The following is a 16,773-nucleotide window of genomic DNA, read 5'->3' as shown; positions in this document are numbered from 1 at the left end:
TGTATCAGTTGTCACACTTTCCGCCCTGTGGTGTAGAGTTGTAATGACACCCAGATTGTGTTCCAGCGGATGGTGGGAATCGAACAACAGATATTGATCCGTGTGAGTGGGTTTCCTGTATACTTCTGTTTTCAAGATACCCCCCTCTTGAATGGATATCAAACAGTCCAAATAAGCAAGTTTGTTCTCATGGACATGCCCCAGGGGCACTGGGGCAGCGGGGCGGAGGGGTAGGGGCGACGAGCGCGGCCGGGGAGCCGGCAGGTTAGGGCGGGCCGGGGGTAGTAGGCAGGAGAGAGTGGGCAGGGGAGGGCGAGCGGCGGTGTCCGGCGGCCGGCTCACCTCGCGGATGGTGCGCTTCATCTCGCCGGACGACTTGTTCTTGCGGTAGACATTGCGGATCGAGTCCATCCTGCAAGCGCGGCTGGCGGGGCGTGGGCGGGGAGTTCGGACGGGCGGGGAGGGCAAGGAGGACGCCTCCCTGGGGGACTGGGGGCGGCGTGAGAAGACGGAGGCGTGGGAGGGGGCAGCGGAGGGGGGCGGGAGAGGGCAGGAGAGGGCTGGCAGGAGAAGGGGTGGCGGCGGCGGAAGGTCGAAGCTGCAGTGTGTGTCGGATGCACGGGTGATTGAGGACAGAATGAGCACAGTCAACGGAGGATTCGCGGCGACAAAGTCTGGCGGCTGGAGGGGGAAAGCGGCGGTCGGGGGGACCGCGAGGACCGCGGCGGATTCCGGCGCGGGTGGTGCCTCGATGCGGTGTATTTCGCGGGGCGCGGGATCCGGTGTGCCTGCGACTGCTCGCCCAAAGGCCCGACAGCGCCGCCACTTCTTACTCGAGAGTAAAAGAAATCTGCGGGACTCCTTAAAGACGCGAGTTTTGCCTTCGTCGTTCATGATAGCCAACACAGCCTGACAACCTCAGAAGAGCGGCGCTCGCGTGAATAGCACGCGCGATGTGGTGAGGCGGGGCAGTGGCTTGAACGGCACCGAGAGAGTGTGCGGCAGGAGAGTGGTGGAAGAAATCGCGGCCACGTCGCCCATGTTCATGTCTCTCCTGGAGACGCGGCCTCGGTTTATGTGCGGTTGCCAACCGGACTCCAAGTGCTCCAAGTGCCTTCGCAAGGCGCGCGATATTCGTCTTTCACCCGTCGACGCAGTTCGGCGGTAGTGGCAGGGGGCTGGGTTCCAGCTTTTTCCGGGGTATGGTATGGTAGGGTCGCGCATGCCAGCTCAAGACCATACCCCCCCGCCTGCTGGCAGAGCTGCTTGGGGGTATGGTAGGGCTAGTCTTGGGCGGGCAGGACCATACCCCCTACCCCTTTGGGCGGCTACCATACCATACCCCCGGAAAAGTTGGAACCCTGGAGGCAGAGGACAGTGCGTATGCACTCGCACTAACTAGATCTGAAACGGGAGCCGCCAAGCGAAACCCGCGAGAGCATCAACCGCAGAGAGACTAGGCGCTCAAGGCGCGACATTTATGCATGGCCACCGCCTACTACAGCGACACCAACGGCGTGCCGAAGGACGGCGACGGTCGCGTCACGCACCTCGGCCTCAGGGCGGGAGAGCTTGCCCCTCGCGTGGTCAGCGTCGGGTCGCTGTCTCGCGCACAGCGGCTGCGCGATCTGATGGACTCCGTCTCGCTTTCGCTCACCTCACCGAGAGGCTTCACCACGTACACGGGCACCGTCGCTGGCGTGGCGGTCAGCGTGGTGGCCACAGGGATGGGCGCACCAATGATGGACTTCTGTGTGCGCGAGGCGCGGCAGATTGTTGACGGGCCGATGGTGTTCGTGCGCCTCGGCAGCTGTGGCGGGCTCAGCCCCGAAGCCACGCCCGGGACCGTCGTGCTCAACACGCCCGGCTCCGTCTACGTCTCGCGCAACCCGGACGCTTTTGCGGGGGGAGAGGGCGGCAGCACGCCCGCCTACACGATTGCCCGGCCGGTGGCGCCTGACCCGCGCCTCTGTGCGCACGTGTGCGTGGCGCTGCGCGCCGCGCTCGGCGACCGCGTGGTGGAGGGCCTCAACGCGAGCGCAGACAGTTTCTACGCCGCGCAAGGGAGATGCGACGAGCACTTTGACGACCGAAATAGCACGGTGGTGCCCGAGGTGCTGGCGAAGCACCCGGACGCGTGCTCCATGGAGATGGAGAGCTTCGCGCTGCTGCACCTCGCCGCTTGCAGCCTCGGGACGATCCGAGCGTGCACAGCGGCCATTGTCGCTGCCAATCGACACTCCGCCGCGGTGATCACGACTGAGCTGCTTCATGAGACCGAGCGTGTAGGCGGCCGCGCCGTGCTCAATGCCGTGGCCAGCTTCGGGTTGTACTTGTAGCAATCCGCTCCCTGCAGGCGCCAAGGATGTTTTCAAATGTTCTTGGTTTTGTTTAACGTGTTATTCGTTTTGCGCGGAGATCTACCGGATTTTTATTCATTTAAGGGATTCTTTCAAGAACAACATGTGACCCGCAAAAACGGACGAAACGCCTCCACAGAGAGATAACGGGGAGGAGGCTCGTGTAAGGGCCGACGCACGCACACAGAGTGTCCTTGTGTCGCGATGAGAAGCTATTCTCACCTATTCCACGCATGCGGTATCAGAGCGTCTGGCCGGATCAGAGTTCAGGCGCACTGTCAACACCTCTGCTTGGTCGCAGCCTCCTCTGCGACTCCTCTCCTGCACTCGGGACTGGCGGCAACCGGGCCGGCGGCGCCGCTGGCCGGCGAGGGCGGAGGCGGCGGCGACGGCGCAAGCGGCTTGGCGTCCTCGGCGGAGGGCGTCTCGCCCTTTGCCGCGGGGGGGACGGGTGGCGCCGCGGCAGCCTCCGCCGTCGACTGCGCCTCGACCTCCGCCGTCAGCTCCTCGACGACCGACGCGATGGCCGAAGCGGCGGCCGAGTCGGGCGGCGGCGCCGAGGCGGCGGCGGAGGAGCCCCCACTAGACGGGGGCGTGCGGGCGGCGGCGGGCGGCGGCGTCGTCGCCGTGGCCTCGGTCTGCGTCGCCCGATTGGCGGAGGAGGCCTCGGAAAAGAGCCGCGGCAGCAGCGGCGTGGCGGGGTCGTCCCACTCTGGCGTCTCGGGCGAGAGGAGCTGGAGGGCTCGGTGAAAGGTGCGGCAGACGCGGCCAATCTGAGAAGGGGGAGGGGGGGGGCGGGGGTGGAGAGACGGCGGAGAATTGAGAACATCCCTATGGCGTCCTCTGTGAGGACACTATGCCACACCTGTATTCCGCCCATTAGTCTCCGCCTCGTAGCGGTGGCATCCCAAAGGCACTTGAGTGATCCTCTAGGGTGGAAACGGCAGAGGCGTGCTTTCTTCCGTTGCCGGGTCGTCCTGATGATGCCAATCACCTGGTGGGAGGTAGCTTTTAGCCCCCCCGTGGGGGGTGGGCGGGGGGGGGGGGGGGGTGGGGTGGGGTGGGTGGGGGGGGGGGAGCGGGGGGTGAGGGCGGGGCGGGGCGGGGGGGGGTCGCGATCGCCTGGTAGCACGAGTGCATGATGTTCTCGCGCGGCTCGCCCGGCGCCGTGATCATGGGCGAGAGAGGGTCGTCGACGTGCGTCACCTGGGAGTCGAAGCGGTAGAGGAACATCGAGAAGAAGCCGAGCAGCTGGTAGCCGAGGTCCGTCGTGTTGTAGCCGCGGTGCGCCGACTCGCACACGAAGAGCCACAGCAGCACGACCAGCGAGTAGGAGGACATGCCACCGGTGTACGGGTCGTTCAGGCCGAGCTCTCGCAGAAACGACTTGAGGACGAGGACGAGCGGCGTGAGCTGCGGCGCCTCGCTCAAGTAGCCGAGCACCAAGTCGCGGGCGAGCAAGCCGGTGTGCTGCGCCGAGTCCGAGATGGTGATGTCGATCGGTATGCTGCTCGGCGTGGCGACCTATCCATGATTGCGTCTCAGTCAGTACCTACTCAACAGAAGGAGTTGCCCTGCCCGGCGTGGCGACCTTGAGCACGGGGATGCGGGCCGACAGGACGAGCTTCTGGCTCGCAACCCAAGGCTGCCCCTCCATCAGCGCGTGCAGCTCCTTGAGCGCGCCGCCGACCGCCTCGCGCCCGGCGCCGCACGGCACCCCGAGCAGCGTCACGTCCACGTCGCTGCTCGCGAGGCTGAGGCCGGTGGCGCGAGAGCCGTACAACTCGACCGTCGCCTGAGGCCAGCGAGAGGAGACGAGCGCGCGGAGCGAGGCGAGGATGCCTTGCACCTCGGCGTGCGCCGCCTCTCCGCGCGTGATGCTCGCCTGCGCGGGCGGATTGTCGGGGTGCGAGCGGTGGGTGGGTGGGGGGTGGGGGGTGGGGGGCGATGGCGGGTTGGCGGGTGGTGTGGGCGAGGTGGGCGTGGTGGTGGGTGAGGGTCGCGGTTTGGGGCGGTGGGGCGCGCGCGGGCGGGCGGGCGGGGGGGTGGCGCCTGCGCAAACGCGAAAATCTCGTCGTGCAGCTTCGACGTGCGCATGGGGGGGAGCGGCGGCGGAGCGACGTTCGGCGCGGCGGCGGCCGGCACAGGCGGCGATGACACCCCGTGCCTCGGCGCCTCTCCCCTCCCCCGCTCCTGCTGCCCCGCTTGTGCGACCTTCCGCTGCGCCTTGGTGCTGCCCTCTTTACCTCCGCTCGACGGCGACGGCGGCTGCGGCGGCTGCGGCGGCGGCGGCGGCGGCGGCGGCGGCGGCGGCGGCGGCGGCGGTGGCGGCGGCGGCTGCTTGGGCGACGGAGCGCCCGGCGACGCGGCCGCAGAGTTGGACGGCGAAGGCGGCGGCGTCTCGCCGGTGGGTGCGGCACCGCTGCGGTTCTTCCTCCTCCTGCCGCGGTCGTGGCCGGGCGACGGAGCCTGCGCCTGAACCTGCGCCTGCGAAGGCGGGAGCGGCGGCGGCGCCCCGCCCCGCCCCGCCCCCCGCTGCTGCGCCTGCTGCTGCGCCTCCCCCGCCGGCGTGAACATCTGCTGCCGCAGCAAGTGGGTGCCGGGGCCTGAAAACTGCTGCGAGTGGCCGCCCCCCTGCTGCTTCCCGCGCTTGCCGCCGCCCGCCTGGCGCGCAGGGCTCACCTCCGCGTTGTTTGCCCACTGGCCGAACGCGTACGCCGCGCGCTCGCCGTCGCCGAGCCCGCCCTCCTCGTCGCCCGCGGACGGGCCCGACGCCATGTGGCTCGTAGCGGGGAGCCTGCCCCACAGCGGAGGCGCGTGGGGATCGCCCTGCGCCTCCCCCGAGTGGTTGCTCCGGTGGCTCCCCCACAGGTGGGGCCCGTGCGGCGGCGGCGGGCCGTAAAAGCGGTAGGCGACCGGCATTCCGTACGTGCCAATCATCGAGGGCTGGCCAGTGGCCTGCATGTACATGAGCTGGTTCATCGCAGCCTGCGTCGGCGCGATGGGCACGGCGGCACTCGGAGCCGGCCCCATGCCGCCGCCGCCGCGCACAGGTGCCGAAGCCGGCCGCTCGGGCAGCTGGCGCGACGATTCGGAGCTGCCGCCTCCGCCTCCGCCTCCGCCGCGCGACGCGTTGTTGCGCGGGTGCGCGCTGGTCCGCTCCGTGAGCGACGCCGCCCGGTCGATCTGCGGCGGCTGCGGCGGCTGCTGGGGCGGGAGCGGTGGACGCAGGAGCACCGAGGTCGGCCGCCCGTCGGTCGGGGCTGCTCCCTGGCCCTTTTCGTGCGTCAGTCCGGTGGACTGCTCCGTCAGCTGCTGTGCCGACTGCGGAGACCGGTCGGTCGGGGGCGCGCGGGCGGACGCCGAGGCTCCCGCCATCTGCGCGTAGGAGAGCGATTGCATCTCACGCGGGAGCGGCGGTGCACCCCGCGGCTGCGGCACAGCGGGCTGCTCGGAAGTCGCCGCCACCGCCGCCGCGGATGCCATCGGCGGCGACGCGGCGGCGGCGTACGAGGGTGCGGCGGCGGCGGCGGGAGCGCGTCCATCGGAACCTCCGCCGCCGGAAGGGACCTCGGTCGCCGTGGCGGATGACTGAGACTGCGGAATCATGAGCGCCTTTGGCCGTGCCGCCGCTGAACTCCACGCCGCAGGCTTCGGCTTGGTCTGCTGCGGAGTGGCGGGGGCGCTCTTCGCCTCCGCCTGGGCGGCCGGCCTAGAAGTTGCGTCAACGCCAGCCTCGACGCTGGCGCCCTTTGATGGCGGCGGCGGGGGCGGCGGCGGCGGCGGCGGGGGTGGCGGCGGCGGCGGCGGGGGGGGCGGCGGCGGTGGCGGCGCAGCCGATGGTGGTTTGGCTGCGCGCTTGCCCGACTCTGGTGGGCTCGAGAGCGGCGAGGTCTGCGTCGCGAGGGGGCAACTTGATGCGGCCTGCTCGCCCGCGCCTGGATCTTCCACGCCCGTTGCTGCCTCAGCGTCGGGCGCAGCCTTCTGCGCCGCCGCCGACGCGGGCGCGGGCTCGGTCGACCCGCCCGTCGAAGGCATCGATGTGGCTGCCGCGGAGCTTGGCGCCGCGGTGGTCGCGGTTGCGGCGCCGGGCGCTAAGCTGGCAGCGGCGGAAGAGGAAACGGCGGCGGCGGAGGAGAGGAGGGTGAACCCCTTGGCCAGCACTGGCGCCTTGGGTTGGTCAGCATCCGCCTCCTTCTCCAGGTCCTTCTTCACCAGCGCGGCCCACGAGCGCGTCGCCGGCGGCTTGGCAGACGACGCGGCTGAGGCCGCGGCGGCGGCAGAGACGGCCGAGACGGCCGACGCCGCGGCGGAAACGGCAGTGGCGAGGGCGGCGGCGGCGGCGGCGGGGGAAGGCGGGACGGCAGTCGGGGCGGGGGCCTCGGCTGCAGGCGGCGGCTTCGCCGGAGCGCCACCGCCGCGCGGGCTGGACGGCGCCTGCAGCGTCGGCCACGGCAGCGGCGGCGGCGGCGCTCCCTTTTCTGGTCCAGCCGCACCCGTGGCCCCGGGCTGCGCGGATGGCGAGGCGCACGCGCCGGGCGCCGCGCCGGGAAGGGCCGTGTCGGCCCAGCCAGCAAAGTCTTGCTGCGCCGCGCCGCCGCCCGCACACGCGGCTGTGTTTTCGCCAAAGGCCGTCCCCGCGCCCGTCGCCGAGGACGAAGATGAGCCCGCCTCCGACTTCGAGTCGCACTCCGAGCCGCAGAAGCCGGAGGAGGAGGAGCCCGCCTCCGACGCCGGGGGCGGATGCCGCTCCGTCGCCGCGAGCGCCTCTTGCGAAGGCGCAGACGCGGTGGCGGAGGGAGCAGAGGCGCCCTTTGCCGAGGCGGCACGTTGCGAGGCGCCGAGCGGATCGGCGGACCACGCGCGCCGCAAGCCCCCCCCGCCGCGCCCTGGCGCGTCACCGCGGCCAGAGTCGGACGAGCCCGAGGAGCCCGGCGGAGCGTCCTCGTCCACCGCCGGCTTGTTCCGGCCCTTGCGCCGGCTCTTTCCCACCACCTCCCACGAGGCGTCTGCCGCAGACTCGGCGGCGCTGGCCTTGCCGTCGCCACGATCATGCGGCTTGGGCGGCGACGGCGGCGGCTTCTGCATGGGCAGCGCGTCCTCCTCGCCCGCCTCCGAGGCAGTCAGCGCGTGCGCCTCCACCCGCGCCTCCTCGCCCGCCCCGCCGACGGAGAGCTCAAGGGAAACCTTGATGCCGCCGCTGCCGCCGCCGCTGCCGTCGGGCGGCAGCGCAGTGGCCGCAGTGTCGTCGCCGTCGTTGTGCGCGGTGTTGTCGTCCGACGCGCGGCCGCCACTGGCCTCGCCTGCGGGCTGCTTGCCCTTCTTCCCCTTCTTCGTCGCGCCCTTCTTCTTCTTGGGCTCGGGAGGGACGTGGACAAAGGAGCCGCCCTCCTGCTTGACGCGTTGCTCCTCCTGCAGCAGCTCCTGGGCGGCGCGGTCGGCGCGCTCACGCGCGGCACGCTCCGCTTCGTGCACGAGCGCGCGGCGCTTCTCCTCCTCCTCGCTCACCCCCAGCCGCAGCGCGCCCGGCCCGCCCTTGCCGCCCTTGGCCTTGCGCGAGCCTGCGCGGGTTTTGGCAGAGGCGCGTCAGGCGGCGAGGAAGTGGCATGGCTGACGGCTGGCTGGACGCTGCAGGGGCAGGCAGCGCGCACCGCCTCCACCCGTCGCGTTGCGAGTCGGCGCGCCCCCCAGGATCGGACTGGGCTCGGCCGCCTGGTATCCCTGCACCTGCAACGCCGGCTGCACAACGAACAGGCCGCCGGCCTGGTGCGGTCGGCTGAGTGCCTCACTCCCGCCAGCAGCCCCGAATGAGTCGATCTGCTCCATTTCCGCACGCTCAGCGAAAGTCGGCGTCGGCGCCGCGCCCCACCGCGAAGCTTGCGGAGCAGTCTTCTGCGCGAGAGAGACGGCAGCCTCCTGCGCGATCAGGATTGGCTTTCTTTTCACAGCTTTCTTTTTCAGCTCTCGGAAACTGCTTCCGAAGATCGCCGTTATTTTGTTAACACGGACGAGAAGCGGAAGGGGTCACTTTTTCGCTTTTGATGTGAGGCGCCGAAGAAGGTGACCTGGAAGCTGGATGATCCCCGAGCCCGACGAGCTCGCGGGCGCTGCGCCAAGTCCCAAGAGGTGCTCGAGGCGATGAAGGAACGGGCGGCAAAGCTGTCGGAGCTCGAAGCTGGGAGGAAGCGTCGGGCGCCGGTAAAGCACCTCCAGATGGAGAGACTTTGGTTTGTCCAGATGGACGTCGAGCCGGCGAAATTGAAGCACCGCAAACAAACAGCTGGTTGCCAGTTGGTTGTCTGTGCTCCCTCCCAGAGAGCCAAAGTTTGGGCTTTCCCCGTGTTCTTTCGTTTCTCTGAATTCTCTCGTGACATATACACATTATTATTTAGGTTTGTTGTTATTATTGCATGTAGGATGCGTCCGGTCCGGTGGTTCATCACGGGATCCCCGACCGAACCGCCATCCATGTGGCAACCTGGAAAATTTCATCATGGAGGGGACTTGGAGGGACGTCCCGCTTGGCCGTTCTTATATGCACCCCGACACTCATGTTCATGTACCGGTGACATATGACTGTCGGAGCCCTCGCGATCTTCGTGGCGCTGCCGTTGGTCGTGCTTGCGGGCGTGCCTCCAACTGAGGAGGATTGCCAGGAGCGCCTCACGAGCATCCGCGCCGCGATCGAAAATAGAGACCTCGATCGAGCGCTCAAGCTCTCGGAGTTGCTTGTGAGGGAGCCGGGCGTGCTGTACCCGCAAGCGTGCACAGCGGACGAGCCATATGCAGGTCCAGCTGAGCTGGACGTCATCTCCGATGGCGACCTCCAAGAACTCATCCTGCTGCCCGGCCGGCCTCCCCTCCCAATTCGCCGCCTGTCAGTGATTGTGTCCACGCCATGAAGGAACGGGCGGCAAAGCTGTCGGAGCTCGAAGCTGGGAGGAAGCGTGGGGCGCCGGTAAAGCCTGCAGTTGCGCCTCCCGCTCCGTCGCAGTTCGCCGCCGTGATGGACGTCGAGTCCGGCGGCCTCGGCCGTACCCAAGGCGCTAGGATGCGCCGCGGCTTAGGCGACAGCCTCTCCAACTTGCCAAAGCTACCGACTCCCGACTACAAGGCAATGCGCTCCCAAAACGCGTGCGGAAACGTCTTCGTGCTGAGCCTGATTGCCTTTTACACGTCGCAAGTGTATCTCTGCGGCGAGGAAGGCAAGGATATCTACGCGGCCCTCATCTACTCTGAGGCCGTCATCGCCATCATCTGCCTGCTCGGACTCGCTCTCGGCGATCCCGGCGTGGTCAAGCGCTCCCGCGAAACGTGCTTCCCGCTGCCCAACGCGATTTCCGAGGCGCTACTAGCCGGTAAGGACCTCTCTTCCATCCGGTCCAACGTTCGCGGCGACGATGGGCGCACGTTTTGCGTGCGGTGCTTCGTCTGGCGGCCGGACAATGCGGGTGAGGTGCACCACTGCAGCATATGCCAGCGCTGTGTGACGCATTTCGACCACCATTGCGGCGTCTTTGGCCGCTGCATCTGTGGGCGGGGGTTTGGCGGCAACATGGGTTACTTCAAGGTGCTGATCAGCATGTTCTTCTGCGCCTTTTGCACCTGGGTCGCTTTCTTGCTCTTTCTGATGGAGACGGCTATCTTTGACCACGCGGACCCCCCTGTCTGACGCGGAGCCGTCTGCCCTATATGAATCTCGCGCTTATTTATTAGAGTTTAGACCATCTAGATGCGTCCACCGCCCACACCCGCAGAGAGCGCATCAAGTACAACTGTACAAGAGCGTCCAGGTGCAGAGAGGCCTCCAAAGAGCAGAGGAGTAGCCAGAGCGCTCCAGAGAGAAACTCGCATGACGACTATCAGACGAAAAGGATGCTGGATGGCTGAGTCCACGGTCAGGGTGCCGAGCTGTTATGTAAACGCTCCGTAGAGAGCCACCAGACGGAGAATGGCTCAGCCGACAGCCCCGGCCCCGGCGGGCCCCAGGTCCCAACCCCAGAGACCGCCCGCGGTAAGCGGGGTGCTTAGGTGTTAGGTCGCCCTCCGAGCGTAGCCACGTGCTGACGTTCTCATACGAGTGATCCTGAGTACCCACATGATGTGCCTGCCTATCGCTAAGTACGAAATTGCGGCTTCACAACGCTCACGATCTGGTCGAGCCCTCGAATATCACACGCACGCACGTGGGACGTGGGGTGCCGGGAACGACTACATATCAGCGTCGAATCCAATGTCTCCGCCAGCGCTGCGAACTCCTTATCCATCCGATTTTGTACGCTTGCATCGCTGATTTGACCTCCTAAATTAGCCGCTGCTGGGCTCGCTTCAACTGCCGCTCAGCTGCGCACACATGGGCTTCCGCCAGCTGCGATGCTCCATCAGCAACGCCATTGTTACCGCCCCAGAAGCTTTGGCGCGTTGGCTGTGAAGCCAATCGCGCCCGCACCATAGTGATAGCACCCGGATCGGGCTGCTCGTCGATCCAGGCGGCGAGTTAATTCAGCTCCTCGGGAGTTGCTGCCTGCGGTGGGGGCGGCTGCTGGCAGAGTCGCCTCGATACCGGCCTCCGTCAGCTGCTCATTAACCCTCTCTGGAATAATTCAACGTCACGAGCACGCCAAAGTCGTTGGGCTTCTCCGCCCTGCCGACCGGCTTCTCATTGACGTGAGTATGCGGCATGCTCCGCAGCTCAGCGAGTGACGACAGGAACGAGTCGGTCGCCATCTGATCCATGAGTGCCACAGCAGGTGCGGGCGACGACGTGCTGGCCATCGCGGTGAAGCGGAGGCCGGAGCACGGAACGCCTAAATTTGAGGGGTTTATGGCGCAAGCCAAGGGGTGTATGCAAGACTAACTTCTGAGCGTCGAAGTTACTTCGAAAGTAAGCTGGTACTTCGAGAGAGCTCGCGGAGAGCTCGCGGAGAGCTTTTACATGGTGTGTTTAACGTCGTGACCTCGCGTGGCTCCCACCCAGGCGCCAGGGGTTGCCCGTTTACACGGTGGGGGCCCGGGGGGCTGGCACCCTTGACCGTGTGGACTCAGCCGGATGTAAAAATGGCTCTTCGGATCGCCCTCTTTTCCTCGGGCTGACCGCTGAAACGACTGACGGTCGGTACCGCCCGGTGCGGCAGGGCGCAACGCTCAGCTCCGAGGAGCCGCGCGGCGCACACGCACGCAAATAAATACACACATTCAGTAAAAGAAAGTGAGAGCGGTCAGCGGATGGCGACGTCAACCTCTCGTGTACCATCGATCTATGTCGGCAGCGCTCTCAATCTCTGCGTGGCCTGGTGCATCCTCGGCGCACGCCTCGACGCCGAGCCCCAGCCCGTCGAGCGCTCGGAGGACTTCCCCTGCCACCAGGTCCGAGCCGTTGGCCCCCAAGTGCACGCCGTCTTCGAGCGTCAGGCTGGAGACTCCCTTCCCGTCCGCTCCGCCAAAAGCGCGGTGGATGTCGACCAGCACGGCGCTTTCGCCACCCGCGTGCTCGCGGGCAACCTCTCGCACTGCCTCCGCGTACAGGCCCACCTGCTGCGGCGAGCGCTCGGAGGACTTCCCCTGCCGCAGCCGGTGTGCGGCCCACGCGTCCGTGTCGCACGGCGGCGGCGTCAGCAAGAGAAGCTTCGCCTCGGGAAAGGCGGCCCGTAGCTGCGAGATGATCGCGCGCAGGTTGGCGCGGAACTCGACGAGCGGAACGTGCTGCTTCGCCCACTCGTCCACCGCGTCGTTGGCGCCGAGCCACAGCGTCACCCAGCGGCACTGCGCGGCATCTGGCCCCCAGCGCGGTAGCAGATGCGGCAGAGCCCTCAGCACCCAGCGTGAGTTCCACCCGCCGTAGCCTCGATTAACCAGGTCGAGCTTGCGGCTGTAACGATCACTGAGGCTGGCAACCCAGCCGTGATGCTCTGGCTGGAACCCACGGCCCGTTAATGAGTCCCCCAGCAGTAGAGCAAACGGCCGAGAGCCACCCAGGAAAGCTGGCACACGAGTAGTAGTCGTGCGCCACCGGGCGAGAGCGGCGGCGGCAAATACGAGGGCGGTGACGATGAGGCCGTGGTTGATCCCGAACATCCGGGTTCGGGCTCCACGCTTGCCCCGGTGATTGGCTTCACGCTGCCGCGCGCGACTTTACCGCGAGGCGCGCCGCTGTGTTGTCGGGGTGAAACAACAAATTTAAATGCCGTGCGAAAACCCTGAATATGAGAGCACCGACCACTCAAGGAAGCAACCCGACTATCGGTAAAACGACGTGATGTGGCCGTTCTTTCTAGTCTTTCTAGAGGCGAGGGACTGCGAAGGGAGATAGAAAGAGGCAGACGACCAAGGGTTAGGGTTGGCGAGGGCTAACACACCACACTCCTCTCCTTAAAATCCCTGTGTGGTGGCGGCGTGCCGTCCTCCCATCCCTCCCTTGGGTTGTATGTTTTCTTTCTTTTTTTCTTTAGAGGGGAGCGCAGCCTGCTCTAGTCTCACATGTTACTTCCTGTCGTCTGTTGTCTTGTTGTGCCCTTGTTTGTCAAATTCTTTTTCCTGGCTCGCGCGCGATGCTGGAAACCGCCCCCGCAGCGCCCGCCGCCGCCCCGCGGCCGCTCCCGCCCATCGGAGGGAAGTCGCTCGGCGCCACGCCGCCGCCAATGGCCGCCACCAACCAGGCGTGCAGCACTGAGCGCCCACCTGGACCCGAGAGTGCGCGCCGCGCAGACCCACCAGACCAGACCGACACATTCCCAAACCTACACACTCCAGCCACACAAAACTTCACGACACATGTCTCCACGCGACCGCTCTCCCCCCCACAACGAGAACACAGGGAGCCACCACGCCTCGCTTCCCGCCCGCCCAGCCACCGACCTTCCCGCAGCAAACCCGCGCAACTCAGCTCAGCACCACCACTCAGCGCAGCACCACTTGCCCCCGCCAGTCCGACCGCCGCCCGGCCCCAGAACACCCACCCACTCCCGCCCCTTATGCGCCTCTGCGCCCACCGCCCAAGCGCGCGCGTCCCCGCCTCCCTGCGGAGCGGCAGCGCAGCCCAGCACACAAACCTGCCCTCAAACCAGACGCACGCAGACCCCAACCCATCCCCACTGCCTGCCTGCCTGCCTGCTTGCCTGCCTGCCTGCGTGCGTGCCCGCCTGCATGCCTGCCTGCCTGCCTGCCTGCCTGCCTGCTGCCTGCCTGCCTGCCTGCCAGCTTGCCTGCCTGCCTGCCTCCCAGCTTGCCTGCCTGCCCGGCCGCCTGCCCGCCTGCCAGCCTGCAACCCACTACCGGCTCGCGTATTGGACGCAGCCGAGAGCTCCGAAAGCGCCCACCTCCGCCCTCCACGCCCACTTCCGCCCTCCACGCCCACCTCCGCCCTCCACGCCCACCTCCGCCCTCCACGCCTACCTCCGCCCTCCACGCCCACCTCCGCCCTCCACGCCCAGTGCTTCTTTAGCAGGCGGTGGACTGTCGGCTGCGAGGACGGTCGCATTTGCGCGAGGCGAGGCGAGCATTGCTGCGCGTTGCATGCGCCATACCTCGCGCCAGCGCGTGCGGGAGCTCCTGGCTGAGCGTTGAGTCCAGGCGAGTTGCGCTGGCCACTATCGCTACGCCGAGCCGAGCTGACGCGCCGACGCGCCGGCCAGTCGCAGCCGTGAGGCATGCCACAGCAGCAGAGGCACCTGCCACCCATTGGGCGGGCAGACAGAAGGCCAGGGCAGCACTGGCAAGTGCAACGCGCCTCATGTCGGAGAGCGACCGTGCCTCGTTCGCCGCTTTGATGTACGTACTTTTAGCTTACTGGGAGAAAAGAGATGTAGAGTTTGTTGTAGAGATTTCACGTTGTAGAGCGCCTCTACATCGCTTGAGCACTTGAGCACTGGATAGGGTCGATTCCGCATGGTACGTGGCTGGGTTCACAGCGATTGTAGGAAAATGTCGAAACCAAATCACGGTCGCGGCCTTCCGACTCGCGCCTCCGCCTCACTGGCACTATTGTAGCCCTGGCCGGTGCGCGAGTGAAAATTCGAACGCGTTCTCTCACGGTGACCAACAAATGTCCACCTCAGAGGCACCTCCGGAGGCAGGCCGCCGCACGCCGGCGACACAGCTCCAGCTGTCGAACTGACCCGCAGCTCCTCTCAGAGCGGGAACTGTGACGAAAAGTGACTGAGGCGGTTGTCAGGAACCATCATACGGATCACATGGTGGCTCTCTCATGACGGGAGACCGCCCGACCACTCCTGGGTGGCACTGCCACCGGTGTCGCTCGACGCGTCCTGTCGACAGCGTGCCGACAGCGACACAGACCATGTGGTACGCGTCGAGTATCGACCTCTACTGCTTACCCAGCCTTCGAGTGTATCCTGGCTGTGGTCCCACACCCACTGGTGTCCATCTCAGAGACCGCAGGAGGTCATGAGGGTCGATGGGAGTGCCAACCCCACAATGCCTAAAAACCCAGCCCAGTACGGGACCCCTCGATCGTCTCGCCCTCCCTCACTGGTGTGTTCTACATCGCTCTACAACGCACGCAGTTCGTCCCGAGGCGGATGTAGAGCTCTACAGCGCTACATACAGCGCTCTACAGCTCTACATACAGCTCTACATACAGCGCTCTACACTCTACATCCTCTACACCCTCTCTCAGGTGAAACTGCAACGATGCATGCGTGCAGCACGAACGGCTGCGATTCAGCGGTCGCGCCGCTGACCGTTCAGGTCGAGCTCGGCGAGCTGAGCAAGATCATCCAGCGGCGCGACAGCTGAATCGCAAGCGTTGAGTGAGGAACGCGAGACAGATCGCGTTCCGCGTTTCAGTTTCACAAAAGGTACCACCCTCCCTATTGCTAAATCTCTCTCTCCCAAAACAGCGAGACAGCGACGGCGACGCCCCCAGCGCCCAGAGGCGCCAGGGAGCAGGGTGGCGCAGGGGCAGTCGGATAAAGGGGCAACTCCGTGCACTGACGGTCGGCCGTCAGCAAACACGCCTGCGTGGACCGCGTTAAACCGATCCTCGCTACCCAACGCGGCCAAAGGATAGATATCCACCTCGAGAACCTCGAGAGTGGCAGTGGTGCCCAGATTTTACCACCCTGCACCCACAAGGACCCCAGGAATTGCGACTCGCCGCTTTCCTCCCGCTGTGATTCTGTGTGAGCTCTGTGTCTTGTTTTGCCTACACCCTCTCTCTCTCGTGCAGGGTGGATCGGCATAAGAAAGGCAACAGAAAAGAAAACACAACTCCGCCCTTATTAGGCCGCCTTGTGAGCTCGCCTCGGCATTCCAATGAGGGTGAGGGCATCGCGTTTGCTGCTACTGTCTGTCGCGTTCCTCGCGGGGGCGGGGGGCGTGCAGCTTGCTGTCGCGCCCGCCTCGCGCGCCGCGCGCGCCGCTGCTCCGCGCTGCTCCGGTGCGCACCAGCCAGCCCAAGAGCCGAGAGCGGTTTCGATGCGTGGTCGCCGGATCCACTGCGCGCGGGGTGGTGGCGCGAGTAGCGCAGCGCAGCACCAGCCCACCCTCCGTCCCCTCCTGCTCGCAGCGACGCAGCCTAGCGAAGCAGCCGTGGTGACCGCTGCAGCGGCGGGGGCCAAGGCGATGGAGCAGGCGCGCGCCGCGGCAGAGGCTGCGGTGTCGCCGCCGGCTGCAGCGTCGAAGCGCAAGGGGGCGCAGACCTTTGGAAAGCCGCTGGTGATTGGGCTCTCGCACAAGACGGCGACGGTCGAGGTGCGCGAGAAGCTCTCGATCCCCGAGGCTCAGTGGAACGAGGCGGCGGCGGCGCTCGTCGGGTACGAGACGGTGCAGGAGGCCGCCATCCTCTCCACCTGCAACCGCTTCGAGGTGCCGCCCGCCCCGTCGCCACACGCCCGGCTGTGCGTGCACGCGTCCTCGTCCGCCCGCGCTGGTCCTCGCCGCCCTCCTCCTCTTCGGCCGCAAACCGCCCCTCGTCCCGGCGCGGCGCTGACGTCTCGTCATCGCTGTCGACCGGCAGGTGTACATAGTCGCCGAGGACCACTACGCCGCGACGCGCGACGTGCTCTCCTTTTTGAGAGGCCACTCCGGCCTCGAGGCCGAGACGCTGCGCCCAAACCTATTCATGCTGCAGGCGCCGCCCGCCCCAAGCCTCGCCGCGCCGCCGCCGCGCTCCGCCTGCGCCCAGTTCGTTTGCAAGCGCGCTCGGCCCCTCACCGCCGCCGCGCGGACCACCGCCGCCGCAGGACGAGGAGGCGACGCTGCACCTGCTCCGCGTCTCGTCCGGCCTCGACTCCCTCGTCGTCGGGGAGGGCCAGATTCTCTCGCAGGTCAAGGTTTGCTACTCGCACGCCATCATCTTTAGATTCGAAGAGCTAGTCCGTCCGGCTCCCCGGGCAAGGTGCTATGTCAGGGTGTTCACTCCTGGCGACATGTCCGGGAATTTTGTGCGCTCCGA

The 16,773-nt window shown here is 66.8% G+C and overlaps 5 protein-coding genes across 5 annotated transcripts in view; 3 read left to right on the top strand and 2 right to left on the bottom strand.

Moving 5' to 3' along the window:
• Nucleotides 1-1,484: 1,484 nt before the first annotated feature.
• On the top strand, nucleotides 1,485-2,339 carry EMIHUDRAFT_63935 (hypothetical protein; the record flags this gene model as incomplete). The annotated part of the gene is made up of 1 exon (XM_005782420.1): nucleotides 1,485-2,339. One exon carries the CDS (start codon nucleotides 1,485-1,487, stop codon nucleotides 2,337-2,339), a length of 855 nt encoding a protein of 284 aa, XP_005782477.1.
• A 1,317-nt stretch (nucleotides 2,340-3,656) lies between these two features.
• EMIHUDRAFT_353012 (hypothetical protein) lies at nucleotides 3,657-5,954 on the bottom strand (the record flags this gene model as incomplete). Its single annotated transcript, XM_005782419.1, has 4 exons — nucleotides 5,394-5,954; nucleotides 4,419-4,985; nucleotides 3,942-4,251; nucleotides 3,657-3,874 (listed from the first exon to the last, which is right to left on the bottom strand). Coding segments are annotated over exons 1-2 (658 nt in total), but the record flags the coding sequence as incomplete, so codon positions are not given.
• Nucleotides 5,955-8,932: 2,978 nt separating this feature from the next.
• On the top strand, nucleotides 8,933-10,032 carry EMIHUDRAFT_99509 (hypothetical protein; the record flags this gene model as incomplete). Its single annotated transcript, XM_005782418.1, has 2 exons — nucleotides 8,933-9,149; nucleotides 9,428-10,032. The coding sequence occupies 2 exons, from the start codon at nucleotides 8,933-8,935 to the stop codon at nucleotides 10,030-10,032; spliced, it is 822 nt and encodes a 273-aa protein (XP_005782475.1).
• A 911-nt stretch (nucleotides 10,033-10,943) lies between these two features.
• Nucleotides 10,944-12,434, bottom strand: EMIHUDRAFT_99508 (hypothetical protein; the record flags this gene model as incomplete). Its single annotated transcript, XM_005782417.1, has 2 exons — nucleotides 10,944-11,167; nucleotides 11,600-12,434. The coding sequence occupies 2 exons, from the start codon at nucleotides 12,432-12,434 to the stop codon at nucleotides 10,944-10,946; spliced, it is 1,059 nt and encodes a 352-aa protein (XP_005782474.1).
• A 3,196-nt stretch (nucleotides 12,435-15,630) lies between these two features.
• EMIHUDRAFT_462917 (hypothetical protein) overlaps nucleotides 15,631-16,773 on the top strand; it is a gene marked incomplete at its 5' end in the record, with an annotated part of 2,036 nt that continues 893 nt past the window's right edge. The window contains 4 exons of the mRNA XM_005782416.1: nucleotides 15,631-15,756; nucleotides 15,886-16,184; nucleotides 16,336-16,449; nucleotides 16,562-16,651. Coding sequence (XP_005782473.1) covers nucleotides 15,631-15,756; nucleotides 15,886-16,184; nucleotides 16,336-16,449; nucleotides 16,562-16,651 — 629 coding nt within the window. The remainder of the gene's footprint in view (nucleotides 15,757-15,885; nucleotides 16,185-16,335; nucleotides 16,450-16,561; nucleotides 16,652-16,773) is intronic.

The sequence above is a fragment of the Emiliania huxleyi genome (genome assembly GCF_000372725.1).
Source record: "Emiliania huxleyi CCMP1516 chromosome Unknown EMIHUscaffold_19, whole genome shotgun sequence".
Lineage (NCBI taxonomy): Eukaryota > Haptophyta > Isochrysidales > Noelaerhabdaceae > Emiliania > Emiliania huxleyi.
The sequence above is the reverse complement of the archived record's forward strand: the minus strand, read 5'-3'. Positions and strand labels throughout refer to the sequence as shown.